General features: G+C 29.6%; 1 protein-coding gene across 1 annotated transcript; it reads left to right on the top strand.

Moving 5' to 3' along the window:
* The first annotated feature begins 1,224 nt into the window (after window positions 1–1,224).
* On the top strand, window positions 1,225–18,608 carry LOC127736538 (uncharacterized). Its single transcript, XM_052247107.1, has 14 exons — window positions 1,225–1,909; window positions 2,942–3,035; window positions 4,554–4,647; window positions 5,919–5,998; window positions 6,200–6,293; window positions 7,278–7,302; window positions 7,943–7,997; window positions 8,433–8,530; window positions 9,799–9,917; window positions 10,249–10,314; window positions 13,660–13,706; window positions 15,087–15,238; window positions 16,217–16,442; window positions 17,586–18,608. Exons 1-13 carry the CDS (start codon window positions 1,897–1,899, stop codon window positions 16,438–16,440), a joined length of 1,161 nt encoding a protein of 386 aa, XP_052103067.1. The 5' UTR covers window positions 1,225–1,896; the 3' UTR covers window positions 16,441–16,442; window positions 17,586–18,608.
* Window positions 18,609–19,261: the final 653 nt, after the last annotated feature.

Here is a 19,261-nt window from a genome sequence, read left to right as displayed (position 1 = left end):
AAAATCAGAAACTATATGTCTTTCTATGTTGTGATGTTACACTATTGTTTCAGATATGTAAAGTCCATGAACTGCAATAGAAAAATAGAAAAAAAATCATACTGCATTTTCCATCTTTTGATTTTCATTAGGAAAGACAACTTGCATAAACCTTAAGCTTTCAGTAAAATATCATGAGATCCTCCATTTGGGGTACATTTCTGTTGAATGCTATGTAAAACTTCCTGCCAGTGGACAGTTTTCAGCATTTGAGTAAATTGTATAGAATAAACACTTGAGACTTAATTATTTCATTTACTACCAATGGGAAGAAACCATTGTAGGTAGGCAGTGCATAAGAAGAGGATTTAACAAAATTTAGTGATTAAAAAAAAATTGAAAAAATAGCTAATTATACAGATTTTTGTAAATATAATTATAAACAGACCGTTTACAGTTATGAATCTATGATCGTCTCAGACATTGAGTTCCTTGAATCACAAACATTGATAAATATCATCAATTTCAGTGACAAGCGACTAGACTGCATTCTATCATTTTATTTTTCATCTGCTAGATTGGATTCAACAACTTTTGAGTATTCCAAAATCAGAAACTATATGTCTTTCTATGTTGTGATGTTACACTATTGTTTCAGATATGTAAAGTGCATGAACTGCAATAGAAAAATAGAAAAAAAATCATACTGCATTTTCCATCTTTTGATTTTCATTAGGAAAGACAACTTGCATAAACCTTAAGCTTTCAGTAAAATATCATGAGATCCTCCATTTGGGGTACATTTCTGTTGAATGCTATGTAACAGACTGTTAACATAGGAAAAATCTAAAACCCTTTTAAAAGATATTAAGACCCATTTTTAAGTTTGACTGTCCCTCTGGTATCTTTCGCCCCTCTTTTCTAAATCATGCAACAGTACAGCTTTGGTTATTGCATCTCCAAAATGCAGCTACAATGTACTGATCAGCTTCATGAATTTGGGTTTTCATCAAAATTAAACAATTATGAAGTAAAAATGTACATGTATATGAAGTACATGTATTTTGCACAGCCACCAATTTAAATTAAGAAACAATAGCATTACATATAAGTCATTAATGACTGACAAATTAAAAAAATCTACGTGCTATAAGTTTCATGTTTTCTATAATTTTCTCGTGTGTCGGACATTTTATTGAAGAAAAATTATTTCCAGATAAAACTTTGCTTTTATATGTCTCCATTCCAGCTATATTGATGTTCAGGTAATTTTACTGGTACCTATAGTTAAATGTATAGTTAATTAGCTTATGTCATAAATATATAAATTATTGTTTTAGTTCTGATTAACCATGTCAGAGTTAATTCTCTAAAGAAGGATGTCATTTGTAAAGTTGTCCCATGTTTCTTGTTTATTTTAAAACATTAAGATATTAGTCAACCAATTTCCTATGACAGTTTGGAGGTGCTAGATGGTAATGGAAAACAAAACAGTACAGTAATAAATAAATAGTATATACATGTATGCATAAAAATTCTAAAACAACACAAATATTAAATCAAAGTACTGAAGTACTGAATATCCTATTACCACAAGTTCTTTTGGATAGTGACAAGCACAAAAAAAATAACATCTCCTATCTATACCTGAAAGTTAGGTAAAGGTAATTTCATAAAAAAAAATCTGAGACAAGTTCGTGCGTGGATGAATGAATGATAGGGAATTTAACCTTACCGTAATAACTATTAGTAGTGATACACATCAGTATACTCATTAGTATGCTATTAGTTGTAGCATCTTACAGAATACATAATCATTATCACAGTGATAATAGGAAATGTCAAAGTCTATCTTTCTAGTTCTTTTTTCTTTTCAGGTTGTCTATCTATATACATGTAATACCTGATTAACTCAAAATGATACCTGATGGTTAGTGTTACATATATATATTTGATTTTAATAGATGTTTTTAAGTTTCTGTTCAAACTATGCATTAAAAACTGATGTTTTACTATACAATAAGTTATGGATATTACCCACAAGACATTGTTTTCAAAACAGTTTTTCTCTAAAGTTAATACAGTTTGATCTGGAATTAATTTCAAGAAAAAAGTTCTCTTCCTTTAATTCATGTAACAAAAATAACTATATAATATTATATTAACTTTTCTATAAGATTTGAAGTATAACTGTATTGATACACAAAGTTTTGTTCAGAAAGTGAATGAGTAGTGTAAGGTGGTTGATTTTCAGAAATTATTTCATAAAGTTGTTTTGTTCAGCTGACCTTACCCGTTTTATATTCACCACCAGAGATCCCTATTTTTTTGGTTTTATCATGGAGGTCACATTAAACAGTCAGGGGTACTGCTTGTACAGGTTATTTTTATTTACTTGAAGAAGTAAATATTAATATACTTATATAAGTAGATTTTTAAGATTCTTAGACAAATGTATTTTATCTACTTGTATAGGTAAATTATTAGCTTAGTTGCCTTGCAGAATTGATTAGATCTTTTCACAATTAGTTTCTTTGTTAAATTAATGAGATGTAACATTGAACTCTATTAAAAAATTATAAGCTAACCAGAGAAAAATTGTTTAAGTCTGACATGTTTTTACATCCCAAAACTTGAGAATTTATGGATGTAAAAAAATACTTGTACATGTAAATTTTTTGAGAAAATTAAGGGGAGATTATTCAAACCACAAAGAAAATATGAAAATAACAATTTACTTATAAAGGTATATTATTAATTACCTATACAGGTAAATAAAATTAATTTGTGCAAGTAGTATCACTGACTGTAAAAAGATGATTCAATAGTGAATAATTGAATATATATAATTAGCATATATATTAGAAGAAAGAATATTTATAATTTCTTAACTTTAATTTATTATGAATGAGATTTGAATTCTGTGTTTATTGTTTTTATATAAAATGCAATAAAATTTCAGAAATAAAGCAGTTGATAAGTGAAATGTTTTATGTAGGATATCCTTACAGACTGATACACTACATCCTGGAAAAAGAAAAGAACTTTCAGATTAGGTATATTGCTGTAAAATATTAATTTGTCCTAATTATTATACCCCGCTTTAAAACAGTGGGGGTATACTGTTTTACCTCTGTCTTTCCATCAGTCTGTCCATCTGTCCCATGAATATATTTTGTCGCATTTTTCTCAGACACTGCAATACAAGGATTTCTGACATTTGGTTTCAGGTTTTATATAAGTCAGCTATATTGTGCGATGCATTTTCAGATTCAACACTAAACAGCTTCCTTCCCAAACACTTACATATTTTTACACTATTAATAGTATCCAGATGCAGCAGGGGTATCACCAGTGAGCAATAGCTCACAGTTTCACTTGTTGGATCATGGTTGACAAGAAAGGGAACACACACTTTAATACATACAGATTACAAATAAGATAACAATGTTTTTTAGTTCTAAATTTAGTAATTGTTTGTATGGCATATGTGAGAATGAGGATATACATATCACAATTTTTATACGTGTGCATGCAAAACAAATTTCTTGATAGAGGGGCTAAATACAGCACAAACAACATTTTTAAAAAGACCAAAAAAGTGAAAAAGTATATATATTATTACCTCAATCATATTAGAAAATTACCATGATGCCTGCAAAACATGTGGCAATTTTGTTACCATAAATTTTTCTCTTAAACACTCATATGCATTTATAAATGTAATCTAAGATATTGGTATAAGTAAAGTGTAAATGTAAAATGACAAGGATTTACAAATGTACACACATCGCTTAAATTATACACACAACTGCGTGTTTACACTTCAAGAAAAGTAAGTATAAATGTTGAAAATGCTATACAGAGGGGGATTAGGATTAGGCCTGTCTGTCAGTATGACAGTCATTTTCATTTTTGCTTTCTAAATCACTTACTTTTTATTGCACCATTACTTTGATTTATATATAACATTTAATGAGATGAATGTCTCTTTACTGAAATTTAGGTAAATAATGAAGTTCACCACTTTAAAAGGTCTACTGGGGACAAAAAACTTAAAAAAAACAATACTTATTTTAATTAACTAAGTGAATGAAAAAGTGTTAATTTCCATCCCTGCAATAGCAATAAATATTTTTACAAAAAGATCAACAAGATAAATCATAGAAGCTTCAAAAACTCACTTCTAACTTTCACATAGCACCATGGAATATAGAAACTAATATAGCACTATTTAAAAAAAAAATATATCACCATGGCCCCTATACATTCTTTTATAAAATAATCATAGACAGCACCAAGGGTACCATGATGCTTCCAAGCTCTAGGTAGAACAGAAAAAATTAATTCAGCTCACTGAGAGCTTTTTCCTCTGTTTATCAGGGAGAGGTACTCTTTTAAAATGAGTTTGTTTAAAGTCACTATAAATTTATGAAATAACTCAAGTTATTCAGAATTTCACTTATGTAATTTAAAACATCCTGTCTACATACCAACAGAAGTACACAAGCAGGTTCTGTTTTTTTCATCCCTTATATGATTATATATTTTATCCTGACTTCAATTTTTTCCAGTTTCCAATATTTACAGCACAAAGTCATCCCAAGGTTAGGTTTAAAGAGAAGAAACTGCAGAATTAACATTGATACAGCAATTACATTGGCAGTGGTATGTGACAAGTTCAAGATAGCATAAAATGGTGTATTTGTTTTTTTTTGTAAGAAATTAAAAAAAAAATGAATTTCTAAAATAATTTATTTTAACTGTGATTAAGGGAAATGTCTTGATACTGATTTCAGATTCAACCATTCAAATAGTAACTCAACAGTCCAATCAGTGCCTTTCAAATTTTAAGATGTAATTGATGACAATGTAAAGTTCAATATTGATATTTTTCACTTCTGCTGTACAGGAGATAGTATTTTATGATTATATATTTGTTTGTTATCACAAATACTATATCCATGTGATGAGTTAAGTCTTTTTCAACTGATGTCTATAGATCGTTCTTATTTTGTACTGTTACACCACTGTCCCAGAGTTGTCTCATTGGCAATCATACAACATCTTCTTTTTTAATATTTATATGGGATATCAAATAAATCCCTTACCACACATACAGTAATAGATTTATTTTCATTTAAGAATTGAATGCTTCTTTTTGCATATTCATCGTGGCGTAAAAGCTTTAACCGAAGTACATTTTGTATGAAGCGCTTGTGCGCTTCATTCTAAAAATCTGCACACGGTCAAATTCTTTTACAACCCTATAAAATTACAAAAAGAAGAATTCAATACTTCTTATTCCATTTTGTAGCTAGGATCATGAAAACACGATTTCTATCAAGTTTTTCTTTAATTTACCTGTGCATTTTTTTGTGGGACCTCGTGTCATGAATGTTACATTTCATTGTGTAATGAATGTCAATTTCAGAAGGACGCGAGATTGCTGTTAGCCAATCAAAATAAGGTATCATAATGAAACATACATGGAATGTAATTCTTTAACCATGGCTATCGCTCGGCATAAAATAATTGTATATAAAAACCCAACCTGTGTTTTAATGAGAACAAATCTATGGCTGCCATGAATTATTTCTAAAATAAACCATGCCTGAGAGGGACATTTCCAAACAATCTCCACAGATATAAAATGAACCACTGAACTGCAAACAAAAATCATTAACGTACAATGTACATCTAGTGGTTACTCTTAAACTGAACTCATTACATCCTACTACATTTTGTACATTGTTGATGACACTCCTGCCACATGCTGACCTAGGTCTTTTCTTTTTTTAATTCTTTGAAGTTACAGGAAAAAAATTTAACTTTTATAGAGGTGTTGATTTTTTTGTAATTTCACTATTTAGATATAATCATATGATCATGGCAATATTACCTTTCTTAAAATTGTTTATTTTGTTTTGTTATTTTAGAAAGAAATCAGGAATGGTTGTAATGGATGTGAAAATTTACGTCGTTCTTTGAAAATAAAATACCAGTTGCAAATAACAAGGTAATTCAATCTTGTAACTAAATGTTGATCTATAAACAGTTGGCATCAACTACAAACATGTTTAGGAGTTTTAATAATAATTTTCAAACCTTGATCCAAAAACTTTTTAATGGGTCATTGTGGCTCCTTGATATCAAAAGGTTCTGCACGTGCATCCTAAACCATTTTGGCACATTATTTATATAGATACTTTTTCTCTAGGTCTCTTTCCAGAGAACTTGTTAGAATCTTAGATGCAGATGGTATTAAAAGGCGTAAAGGTAGAAGATTAAGAAGAAGACAATACATATCCAAGGTATGTTATTTAAAGAAGAAAAGGACTTAATTCAGTTCTTATTTGTAGCTGATCTACATACATGTTTGTAGTAACATTATTTAATCTCATCTTGCCTCCTATACATTTCTAGGAATATGAATGGTTAAAATATTTCATATTAGGTTAGTAGGCGGGCTTATTTTGATACAAGGTTAGTAGTGATGTTATGTCCCTTTATAAAAACAACACAGTGTTGAGTGAAAATATGAATGGTTTCAACAGACGAAAAAATGAAAAATGAACGATTGAAATAAATTCATAAAACACATTTAAAGCTAACAAGTTTTTTTGGTAACTTTGTGTTGTCAAAATTATGCTTTCACCCATATGGAATTTTCTGACCCCATATATGATGTATTTGGTCACTAGCACACTAATAGTATTTACAAGTTTGATGCATTTTTAATAGAAAAATTAAAAAGGTCATATTGAATGTTTTTTTTTTCATCATCCATAATTTCTAGTTGTACATGTTAAGTAAGTATTATTTTTTGTATTGATACATATATATTCTGCAAGAGGGTAACTAAGTAACCTACATCATTGTAACATGTACATTCCTTCAAACTTTTCAAATTCTTTATGATAGTAAAAAAAAAAAGATTTACGGTCATTTGATAGTTGTAAATTCTTAAATTATACAGTGTAATTGAAATCTTCAGGTTACTAAGAAAAGTCAGTACCTTGATCAATTCCTACAGTTTCAATTATGTCATCAAAATCATTACAGTTTTCAACTATTGCATTCAACCCTACATCATTCCTCAATGTTTTTACACATACAGTTATGAAGTTTCATGCACTCAAGGCTACAATACTTTTGATACCGGTTCATAAGTATGTATAATGTCCTCTTTGAAAATTAAATTCTGACCTTTAAGTCCACATGAAATGAACAAAAATATACGGAAATATTCCAGTTGCAAATTACATCAACTTACTTCTGTTCATATTTCTTTTCAGGGTCCTAACTATATTTGGCACTTAGGTAAGCAGCATAATTTTATATTTCATTATTTAATTCTCATGATACATACAGAGTGTGGCCATAAGTATTCATCAACTTGAGATTTTTCGCTAAATATTGTATATAGAACTATACATTGTTTCCAAAAAAATATTTTGGGGTCATTTTTGGTTTAATTTTAAGCAACTTTGTACCATTTATTTTATGTGCATTTATTATTGTGATTTTTTTCGTTTTAGACTTCTATGCAATTTTAATTTTTACGATTTTCAGAAAAATCCTGTTTAATTCATTTAAAAAAAGTTCAAAATGCGAGTTCAAATTATTGCGTTTAACACTCTGTCACATTTTTCACACTAATAAAAACCATGCAATAATTTCTGGAATTCTCTGAAAGTGTCATGAAATACAGAAATAATAAAAATAAAAGAATGCGGTTCCTATTAATGAATCTGTTACCATTGTTGCAAAAAGCCTTGATGAATAAAATTGATTCAAATAAGAAAGTTATACTAGAAAGCAGATGAATATTTCAAAATAACTTTTTTTTGTCTGATGGGTTTGATGTGAAGCAAACATTCACAGCTAATTACATGCACCTTTGATATACATCTACTATTTCACTTCTTTATATAACTTACAGTATGAAATTACTTTGTAGATGGTTATGACAAACTAAAGCCCTTTGGCATATGTATACATGGATGTGTAGATGGGTAAGAAGAACAATTTATTCCACTTATACATTTAATTTTTTGTAATAGACGCAAAATGATAGTAATGATAAACATGACACAGTTTTTGTTTATTTACTTTTTACTCAAGTACACATAATGAAAATGGTTTCTGGCAGAATTATAAACAATAACAGATATAACTCCCATTAATATAACAATACAAAAAAAAAACTATCATAAAAGTTTTGTGATCTTGACATATTTTTACGTAATTAACAGTATATATTCTTGTGCCTAAATTTTGTTAAAACAATATTCTTATGAAATCTGTGCAAGAATAACAATGACCGACAGAGCATAATCTTGTCAAATGTGTACACTTAGGACTCTTTTTTTAGTAATCAACATTCAGATTTTGCATATGATGAACTATACAAGAATAAATACTTTGTATTAATTCTATTTTCCATTCAGTTTTTCAAGAAAAATTATATGGATGTGTGCCAGTATTACCAATAAAAGACCAGAAGTTGTAGCTGATTTCTTCCTGAAAGCAGCTGATAACATTAAAGGTTGGCAATAACTTCAATTTATACTTTTTTTTTTTAATCTGGTCCTCAAATAGTGAACCTTTTAAAAAGGTCATTTCAGTATGAACTTATGTTTACCAATGAATACAAGATTATTAACATCACAGTTTGTATTAGCTATTCTTTTTGAATTATCAGACCAAAAAAGTCAGTGTCAATATCTAGAAAGAATCCTGTAAGTATCCTTTGAATATTCTAGCATTAGGCCAATAAGAAAAAATTGAATTGTGCAGTGAAACCCTTATTGACAGTGAATTTTTGGCAAGTTTAAACATAATATATAAAATATTTTTTGAAAGAGCTCTAATATTTTTAGTACACACAAAATGATATTAGTGTCCCTATGTACATCGAATTCAATTAATAATGTTATACATGTAATTATACAACCACAAAAAATTTGCGTTTGTATAATGCTATGATGTCGTCTTCCTCGTCCGAAGACACATTTGGTTTCCAGACAATAACTTTAGTTTAAGTGAATGGATCTCTGAATTTTGCTAGAAGGTCCAATACCACAAAAGGAAGGTTTGGGATTGATTTTAGGGGTAATGGTACCAACAGTTTTTTTATAGCTGACTATGCAGTATGGGCCTTTGCTCATTGTTGAAGGCCGTGCGATGACCTATAGTTGTTAATTTCTGTGTCATTTGGTCTCTTGTGGAGAGTTGTCTCATTGGCAATCATACCACATCTTCTTTTTTATATTTGTGTAGTTTCAGGACTATTACTTGTGTGTAAGTGTATGGTTCTCTGAACTTGTATTACAAGATTTTCTTATACAAAGGGAATTGTGGGCTGGAGTTTTGGAGTAATTGCCCCAAATGTTGATGAATTAGTGTCAAAAAAAGGTCCCAAAAAACCAAGCATTTCATTAGTTTACAGACAATAACTTGTGTTTAAGGTATAAGACCACTTATTTATAGACTATTACTCTCAGTTAAATTCTGCAATTTTAAGCATTTATGGCTACTTTGTAAGTTCAAATAAAGTGGCAGTCATTTCATGTCATAACTATACCTTACCCTGACTTGTGGTGAAAAATTCAACATACCTTTAATTGCATATAAGAGCGTACTGGTTCAAGGAAGTTTGATAGTACAAAAACCGGTACATCTGATCTGAACAACACAGCAAATGTGCCATTCCATTATAATTTGTGAGAACTGAAATTTATACAAACAATTCCTTGCATAATTATTTTAAAGAAAAACTGTCGTGAAGTTGAAAGGATACAATGTATTTTACAGCTTTTCCAACCAAGATCAGATGTGACCCTGGTACCGAAAATGGGTTAGCAGCAGCTATTCAAGTCACTCACACTTCCAATGAGAAGTCTGTGATTTATGGCTCCTCAGTTTTTAATCAGGTATTTAAGGTGTAATTTGTATATATACCTGTTTACATAATTTGTCTTTGACTGACTGATTCTAAGCAAATCCAGATTGATTTCTTAAACTCACAAAAGCTATCTGACTATTTTTTCTCAATTTTTTTAATTGAAGAAATTTATAATTCTGCTATATTTCATTAGGATATCTGTTAATAATAAAGTATATGCTATTGGTCAGTTATTTTGATTTTTTGGTAATTTTGTATGTATTGAACCCAGGTAGTACTTAACAACATTGTTACAGGATTTTCTGTTAGAATGCTATAATTCATCAGATTTTCAGTGATTAATATTTTAACTTTTTCAGAGAATTGAAAGGCAATGGGGTTGGTTAAGGCAAAGCAAGTCAGACTTTTGGATCAATCATTTCAAAGTATGTGCATTTTTTATTTTATTGTTTGTAATTTTGATATAAGGTGATTTGTTCTTTTTATGATTCATTGAAAAAGCATCTAAGACATGTTTCAAAGCAACTTCACTGTTGAATAAAAACACATTCAGGACTGTTCCACTAAAACATGCAATTGGTATTCAGGGAAGCCTCATTGAAAATAAGGTAACCAATTTGTAGAGGAAACTGTAGATTTCTTTTTGAATTGCTCTGATCAATAATATGTTTTCAAGAGCCAATTGGATTATTCATGAAAATTTTGTCAAAACCTTGCAAAATGGTATATATCGGTCTTACATCTTTTTAAAATTTTTGTGATTCGACATTGGTGAAATTGAAACCCATTGCTATCTTTGACAAATCAAAAAAGGACCCATTCAAGTTCCATTTCTGTGTATACCTTCATAATGGTAGCATCTTCGCTGTTAAGAAGTTAAAAGAAAAGTTAAGATGCATAAGGGTGTAGAGTTTTAGGTCAAACAAAAAAAAAAGTCAAGTTAGTCATAAAGGGATGTGATAGCAATACCAAACTTATACATGGGTAATATAACTGATAGAAGAAGTGTTTCTTTCATATGAATATGAATACTTTATTTCTCATAAAGTACAATTATATAGAGAACATACATAAATATAACTATAAGGTATAATTATTACATGCATGTGTGAACAATACGATGAAATTAACTTGAAGGACTGACTTTTACATTATTGCGAACCCAATGAAAGTTTTCCACAGTGCCATCTCTATCTTGACCAGGTATTTAAAATTTTGTAAGTTCACCTGTCCTATTGAATGAATACAATAGCTATTGTTCTCCATGTAGTTTTTTCACTGGGACCTTTAAATTTCTTCTAAGAGAAATCTATCACTTATTGATTAATTTACCTCAGTAAAAAAAAAAATTTGTAAATAGAGGAAAATACATATATACTCAAAACTGCATGTGATGTTATATTTATTCAAAATGATAATATATTTTCAATCTGTTGAATGTAAACAGTGATGCAAAGTTGAAACATAAATAAAATATAAAAAATAAGATTTGGTATGATTGCCAATGAGACAACTCTCCACAAGGGACAAAATGACACAGAAATTAACAACTATAGGTGACCGTATGGCATTCAACAATGAGCAAAGCCCATACCGCACAGTCAGCTATAAAAGGCCCGGAAATGACAATGTAAAACAATTCAAACGAGAAAACTAATGGCCTAATTTATGTACAAAAAATGAACGAAAAACAAATATGTAACACATAAACAAACGACACCCACTGAATTACAGGCTCCTGACTTGGGACAGGCGCATACATACAGAATGTGGCGGGGTTAAACATGTTAGCGTTGATTTATGTTATATTAATAATATATTAATAATATATTTTCATTCAGTTTAATATAAACATTGATTCAATCATAAAAAGTTGATTTCCGACAAAACTTTCAACATTGTTCCTTTTAAAAAAAAATTTGTCTGACATGAATAAAAACTTAAAAATTATAATGTTCAAATTAGGATCTTCTTAAATGTTCTCTATAACTAGACAAAAAAAAATCAAATTTCAATAGGAACATTGATAAAACTTTTGATTGAAATCCACTTTTTATGATTGAATCAATGTTTATATTAAACTGAATGAAAATATATTATTAATATTGAATAATACATCATCACACGCAGTTAACGAGTATAAAAAAAGTATTTTTGTCTATATATAAGAAATTTTTTTTACTCAGGTAAATTAATCAATGAGTGATAGATTTCTCTTAGAAGATATTTAAAGGTCCCAGTGAATAAACTACACAGAGAAAAATAGCTATTGTATTCATTCAATAGGACAGGTGAACTTACAAAAGTTTAAATACCTTGTCAAGATAGAGATGGCACTGTGGAAAACTTTCATTGGGTTCGCAATAATAACTTTGATAAATTTACATAGTTTTTCTAATATTACAATATTTGATGAGTTGAACAGTTGATCAAATTGATAGATATTAGGGGCTGAATTTTAGCTCACCAGGGCCCAAAGGGCCCCATGTGAGCTTATGCCATCACTTGGCGTCCGTCGTCTGTCGTTGTCTGTCGTCGTAAACTATTTCAAAAATCTTCTCCTCTGAAACTACTGGGCCAAATACCTTCAAACTTTAACTAAATGTTCCTTAGGGTATTTAGTTTATAAATTGTATCCGAAGTTTTGATCCATCAAAAAACATGGCCGCCATGGCTAAAAATAGAACATAGGGGTCAAATGCAGTTTTGGCTTATATCTCAAAAACTAAAGCTTTTAGAGCAAATCTGACGGGGGTAAATTTGTTCAATTGGTCAAGATCTATCAGCTCTGAAATTTTCAGACAAATCCAACAACCCATTGTTGGGTTGCTGCCACCGAATTGGTAGTTTTAACAAAATTTTGCAGTTTTTTGTTATTATTTTAAATATTATTATAGATATATATAAACTGTAAGCAGCAATAATGTTCAGCAAAGTAAGATCTACAAAAAAGTTAATATGACCAAAATTGTCAATTGACCCCTTAAGGAGTTATTGCCCTTTAAAGACAATTTTACACAATTTGTTCATCAAGTTTGCTAACATTTAAAAATCTTCTCCTCTGAAATACAGGTGAGCGATTCAGGCTCTTGAGAGCCTGTTTTTGTATTTAGGTTGAAATTTCTTTCTTTCCGACTTAAATGTTCCACAATTCATATTGTAATGGTCCTCGTCACCAATGTCCTCTCAGTAGACCCTGCCACTGTCCAGACTCAGTTGGCAAGTGGTGACTACCACATATATATTTGCATAATGTAAACATGAATTTGTAAGGAAAAACAAAATTTTTTTCTTAAATTATTTTTAAAAATACCATAACATGAAGTTTTAGCAATTCTTGTTGAAACTGGTCTTTGAGATTTTGCTTAGTACATTTTGACACCCATTTATGAGCAAACTGTGCATTCTATATATTGGATTCCGACATACCACAGTATTTTTAATTTGATAAAAAGGATCCACTTCTAGAATCTAGAAAGTAAAATTCCTAAATATTTGTTTTCTTTTACAATTTACTGTGAACTTTAGATTTGCTGGCATTCTGCCGCTCGAAAAGATCAAAACTTTGCAATGCTTTGTATTTATTTTCATGTTCCATTCTTCACAATATTTGTAAATGGTGTCTAACATGTATTGTAGATCAGTGCTGTTTTCTGCTAATAAAACAATATCATCTGCATGTAAAAGTACAAATCATTTCTAAAATGCTGTCAGCTCATTTTCGATATCTTGTGATATAGATTTTAAGCCAGTTATATTTTTCATTACAGTGCCTTCAAGCAGATGGCTTATTGAATGTTAACAGTCAAATCCACAAGTGAGTTGCATCCTAAATGAAACTATATAGTGGGAAAATTGTAGCAAAGTTGCTTCAACAGTGGGACACATCATTGTAGTATTCCAATTGACTGTTGATTATTATTTGTGGGATATCAATTGTCGCTGACTTTTATGAGTATAGGTGAACCACAAATATCAATGTCCCATGAGGTACAAATTATCTGTAGGCTTGTAAGACACTGTGTCAAAACAATAAAATAAAAAACCATGCAAGATAGAGACAAACTTTAAATAACAAAAATGATTAACAAGACAAGTTCTACAAATAGGACAATACGATCAAAATCATCCGTTGACTCATTACATTTTTTGCCTTATATTAAAAAAATTAGAATAGATAATAGGAAACCAAAATCATCAAGAAAAGATCTACTATTAAGACAATTTGGAGGAAAACGTCTGAAAACTCCTTATTCTAGTCATTGGTGGTTGATGACAATTTTATTCAATTGTTTGTGTTTTCTTCAAATTTATTATAGTTATATAACGAATTGACTGAGTGAAAGTCCTTGATTTAGATATTACATATGTTTGACCCCAATTTCATAGTCCACTGAACATTGAAAATGATAGTGCGAGAGGGGCACATTCTTGTTTAAAATGTATTTTGCAAGAATTTTAACATGTTATTGAAAATATCAATATTCTTTGAACTATTTCATAGCTTGTTGTGTTGTAAGCTTCCTTGTATTCTCAGCAACTGCATTTAACATAAAATTATTGATATCTCTTTCTGATATACTTGCAAATTTTCTTTTCTATTTGTCTACTAGTGCTCAATCCTTCATGTATGTTCGGTGTCATGTTATGACGTCATGAATCTAAATTTAGCAAGATTTTTTTTATATTTAGAGTCAATAAACATATAAATAGAAACATAACATCAATATACATAAAAATAGAACCAGGGCTTTGGATACATAAAATAACCTTTGAAACATGTGATCCTAATATCCAATGCAAACAAAAGAATGCTACACCATATGTAATATTGTTTAATATTCATGCACATAAAATGTGAAACAGAACTATTTCTTGTAAAAAAAACTTTGAAATTTACACTCAAATTATGCCAAAAATAGAGTTTTGATGAAAGTTGACAAAATCATCTGTATGTGAAGAAAAGTTGCGTGTAGTAAATTAAATCGATTGAAATTCGTCAATATAAATATTAAAGTCAAGATATGTTCTTCATGTCATTAAAAGAATGCTATTACATGTACATAATTTTTCAACAAAAAGACCCACATCTTTTTACAACAATATGATTTTATGTATGATTCATTGTGATATTCATATTGCTCTAAATAGGGATCATATTAGGATCTTATTGAAATATACTCCATTAACATTTCAGAATATGCCTGCAGTTTGTATATTTGCCGATAATTCAACAAGATTTAGCAGACCTTATAGTTCTTTGGAACAGCCATAATATAAGAAAACAAAATCAGGGAGATATATTGTCAGGCATACCTGATGTTCTATATCATTATCCTGAAGTTTATGGTAAGAATACAATGCATATTTTTTGAATTTTTTCCCCTCTCATAATATTAACCACCTGGTTATACATGTACAAGTAATTGTATTAGTTTTTTTTTCATACCTATGATTTAATGAATTGGCTTCCAGATTCTTGATTTATTAATCAATTACTTTTCTACCACAACTCGAGTTGGGCCTACATTGCATTCACCTTGTTTGCCCAACAAATATATGTGTCACACTTTTCTCAAAAAATTCTTAAAGAATGCTTTCACATTTATTCAACAGCTTGCACTTGTAATAGCAATGAGTTTTTAAGTGTGAGGATTTTTTTATCTGTCAGAAACTCCCTACTTATTTTAGTCAATATGTTGAATGAATTTAAAAAAACACACACAAACTTTCCTGATACTTAACAGAATGACTTTAATTTCGACCAAGAGCTCCACAGTTAGATTTTTAAAGTGCAACAGCTTATTGATCTACCAGACATCTAACTACTGTTTTCAAATCTTTTGATAGTGTGTGAAAGTGTTATTATCATGACACATGTGCATGCTTGTTTTCTCAAAAGTTTTAAGAAGATTTACTTGAATTAACTGATTATTAAAATAATTGATACCTGGTAAACATTAAGTGAAAAACATTAATATATTCATGACATATATATTATTTGCATGCTAGGTGACTGAGTTACTTTCCACAACTGTTATTCCAACTTTTCATTGTATGCTACATTGTGTTTGGCAGAGCAACAACACATATAAAATTAAAGATATAAGTTTACAATTCATGAAAATTGTTTCATAAATTACAAGATGATAAACTCAAATTGAGAATAGATTGACTACATGAAAACAAAATTACACCACAACATCATAGCACTCTTGGAACAATACAGAATACTGTCTAAAGATGAAAATTTATGATGATAAGGATATGAACTTCTTTATGTTTTCATTTTCTGTAATATTTATATCAGTTTAAAATCTGTTTTAGGTACTTCAGATTTCTGTATTCCTGCAGATGAGCTGACATTAAATTTTTTCAATGAGCAGTGTCACCAAGAAGCAAGTCTATTTCATAAAATTGATGAAGACTTTGAGGCAGTTTTAACTGAACTTAGGGACAATATAAACATCCAAGCTGCAGTTGATTCTGTACAAAATGCTCGGCATTTATTTATATATCTTAAGGACAGAATGGAGAACTTGCTATCCTAGAGGTACTATTATGGCAAATTTGGTGATATACACAATAGAATTAGTCATACACAATAACTTATGTTGATTTTGTATACAAGTAGCAATTTGCAGATTTCCCTTGAAATAAGAGTATTTGCTATACTCATCAAAATCATAATTACACATCTAACAACAAACTTTTAGGTTTCATATGTATGTGAGAATGGAAATAATGATATTTTCAATCAATTTAATGAAGGTTAAATAGTTCCTGTTGATTCATTATAATCCATCGGATACCACCAATTTCCACTGATTCCATGGTTATAGGTAAATCACAAATTTAAAGGGGCACTAGCTACGAGATATAATAAAAATCGAAAATGGGATTTTTTTTGTTCAATCATTAATGAAAGTGAAATAGTGAAATAATTATTCGCTTTTAGCAGCCAGTATGGTTTAATTTTGTCAAAATAAGCTAAGAAACATTGATGCAAGTGAATCATTCGACCTCATTGAATCCGTATTCATGTGAACTTCAATTTAACCACTTAGCTAGAGATGGATAACGCATGAATTGTTCGTGTATAGTTATTTAAAGGAAAAGAATGTCAACATTGAAAGTGAAACAAAAGTAAATCATTTGATTGACTGATTCAATCCACAAAAATCATTCTTATACAGGTAAAAACGATGATAAACATATATTTTTAATCAAAATACGAAATTAAAAAGACATAGAAAAATCCCATTGCACAAGTTCGCTTAATCTATTTATATCTATATTTATGTTGACATCGCTTATATGGTCATCGGACGACTTTGGAGGTCAACTCGATAGTTAATTAGATGGCGTCTAGACTACAATACACACGAAACTTAGCTACATATTATCGAGCCCATGTCCTGTAAATTGTTTATTTTAGACTTTTAATAGTTTGAATAATTGTTTTACATTGTTATAAATCAAATATGAGAATTTGAGTCAAATCGGTGAACATGAATTTGACAGCTAGTGCCCCTTTAAACGTTCAACTATTGGCAAAAACCATCAAATACAGAAAAAAAAGAAAGGACAATTTCAATCAGTTTAAAATTGGTAATAATGAAAATAAATGAATGCACATTAACAGAAGTTAGATGTATTAAAAATATGTCACTAATTTTTATCATTATTTTTTCAGATTTTAAAGACTTATTTGTGTCAGTCAAATCATAAAGTCATCATTATCCACTCTAACTAGAAGAGACAATATTTGTTACTGGTATCTTAATGATGTGTCAGGTGACAAAATCTTTGAAGACTAAACTTTTCAGAATCAACATAAACTTGTATGAGAATTTGTGATAACTACAAACATTGAAACTGATTTTTGTGTGTGTTTAGATGTTGAGATGCTATGAATGTAAATGTATAAGCATGAATTAAATCACAATTATTAATGATATATATTGTTTTACCATGTTGATACATAGCTGTTAATTGTGTGAAATTATATTTCATTTGTAATATATCAATTTACCTGTCACTTGGTTGATTGGCCAGTAGATAATTGTCTCATCTGAGATTAACAATATGAGGATTACCGTCAACAAATTACATTCAATTTTGGCAAACATTTCAATATAGACTGTTTTCTATTCTGTGCAACTGGGCAACTTGAATCTTTGATTTATGTTTTGGATCAAATTAAATTTTAGTCTATTTCTGTCGGAGAACCTGACACAATAAAGGTTAATGAAATATATAAAATGATCTATAGTTGCAAATAGTTCAACTGCTTTTAAGATGGTATGGGTGTCTTCTTCCATCTTAAAATGGGACTATACTTTAATTAAGTCAGCAAATTCTGATGCAGGAATGCAACTTAGAAACAATGATTTTCATTTGAAGGAAAGAATATATTTGGCCTTGATTACATTATTTTTAAAAAGTTTTGCTTGATTTCAATTTTCTATAAATTTGCATGTTATAAGGGGAGGTAACTCAGAAAATGTATAATTTAGAAAGTAATCTTCTGGAAAGTTTTCTATTTTATTTTATGTTATTGTAAAAAAAATGTATGATGACCACGTTTTGTCTTTTTATATTCTGAAAGCATTTTATAAGAGACATATTACTGACATTGGATTAGATATACTAGTAGTAACCATGGACTTTTTAAACTAGTAATTTTATTCCGCCCAGACAAACTAGGACAAAATTCTCTTACTCATACGATAGCATGATGACCTCATTTTTAGTCTTCTTGATCAAAGGGACTTAGTGTACTTCTTTCATAACATGTCATTTTGTAATTGGATTTTAAAACCTTATTTCTAGATTGGTCCACTTTGATGTTCTTATGGTTCAAAACTAAACTTTGTTTGATTTGAAAAAAAAATGAATTTTCAGGTTCCTATTCTTAGTGGCATTTTATTACCTTTAATTAGATTTCATACAGCATTAGCACTAATAGAACAGGAAAAACAACCTTGTTTAAAACCCACATCTAAACCCATACTGATTTTCAATGCATAAAGGAAAGAAAAGTATTGGGAAAATTCAGCTTATAATAACAAGATAATAATTTTTTATAAGCAAATTTTCTGTCTTGTCTTCTGAGGGAGTTGTGAACCCTACTCTTCTTGTTTAAAATTTTTATGTCCCCTGCTATAGGGGAGGGAGCATTTAGTTTTACCCTTGTCCGTCTGTACATCCCAAAGTTGGTTTCCATTCTCTAACTTTAGTTTATCGAAACCAAATGTAATGAAACTTAAACACAATGCTGATTCTGCAAAGCACAGATCAAGTTTGAATTTTGGTACATGTAGCATCCCCTTAACCGTTCTAGAGTTATGCCCCTTTTCAAATGAAAAA

The sequence above is a fragment of the Mytilus californianus genome, unplaced genomic scaffold (assembly GCF_021869535.1).
Source record: "Mytilus californianus isolate M0D057914Y unplaced genomic scaffold, xbMytCali1.0.p SCAF_32, whole genome shotgun sequence".
Classification (NCBI taxonomy): Eukaryota; Metazoa; Mollusca; class Bivalvia; order Mytilida; family Mytilidae; genus Mytilus; species Mytilus californianus.
The sequence above is the reverse complement of the archived record's forward strand: the minus strand, read 5'-3'. Positions and strand labels throughout refer to the sequence as shown.

What these genes read in the sequence shown, in the direction of transcription:
- LOC127736538 (XM_052247107.1), top strand. An exon ending in CAGCAATTACATTGGCAGTG is followed by an intron (nt 4,648 to 5,918) that starts GTATGTGACAAG and finishes TTGTTATTTTAG; the next exon opens with AAAGAAATCAGGAATGGTTG. An exon ending in GCTCCTCAGTTTTTAATCAG is followed by an intron (nt 9,918 to 10,248) that starts GTATTTAAGGTG and finishes TAACTTTTTCAG; the next exon opens with AGAATTGAAAGGCAATGGGG.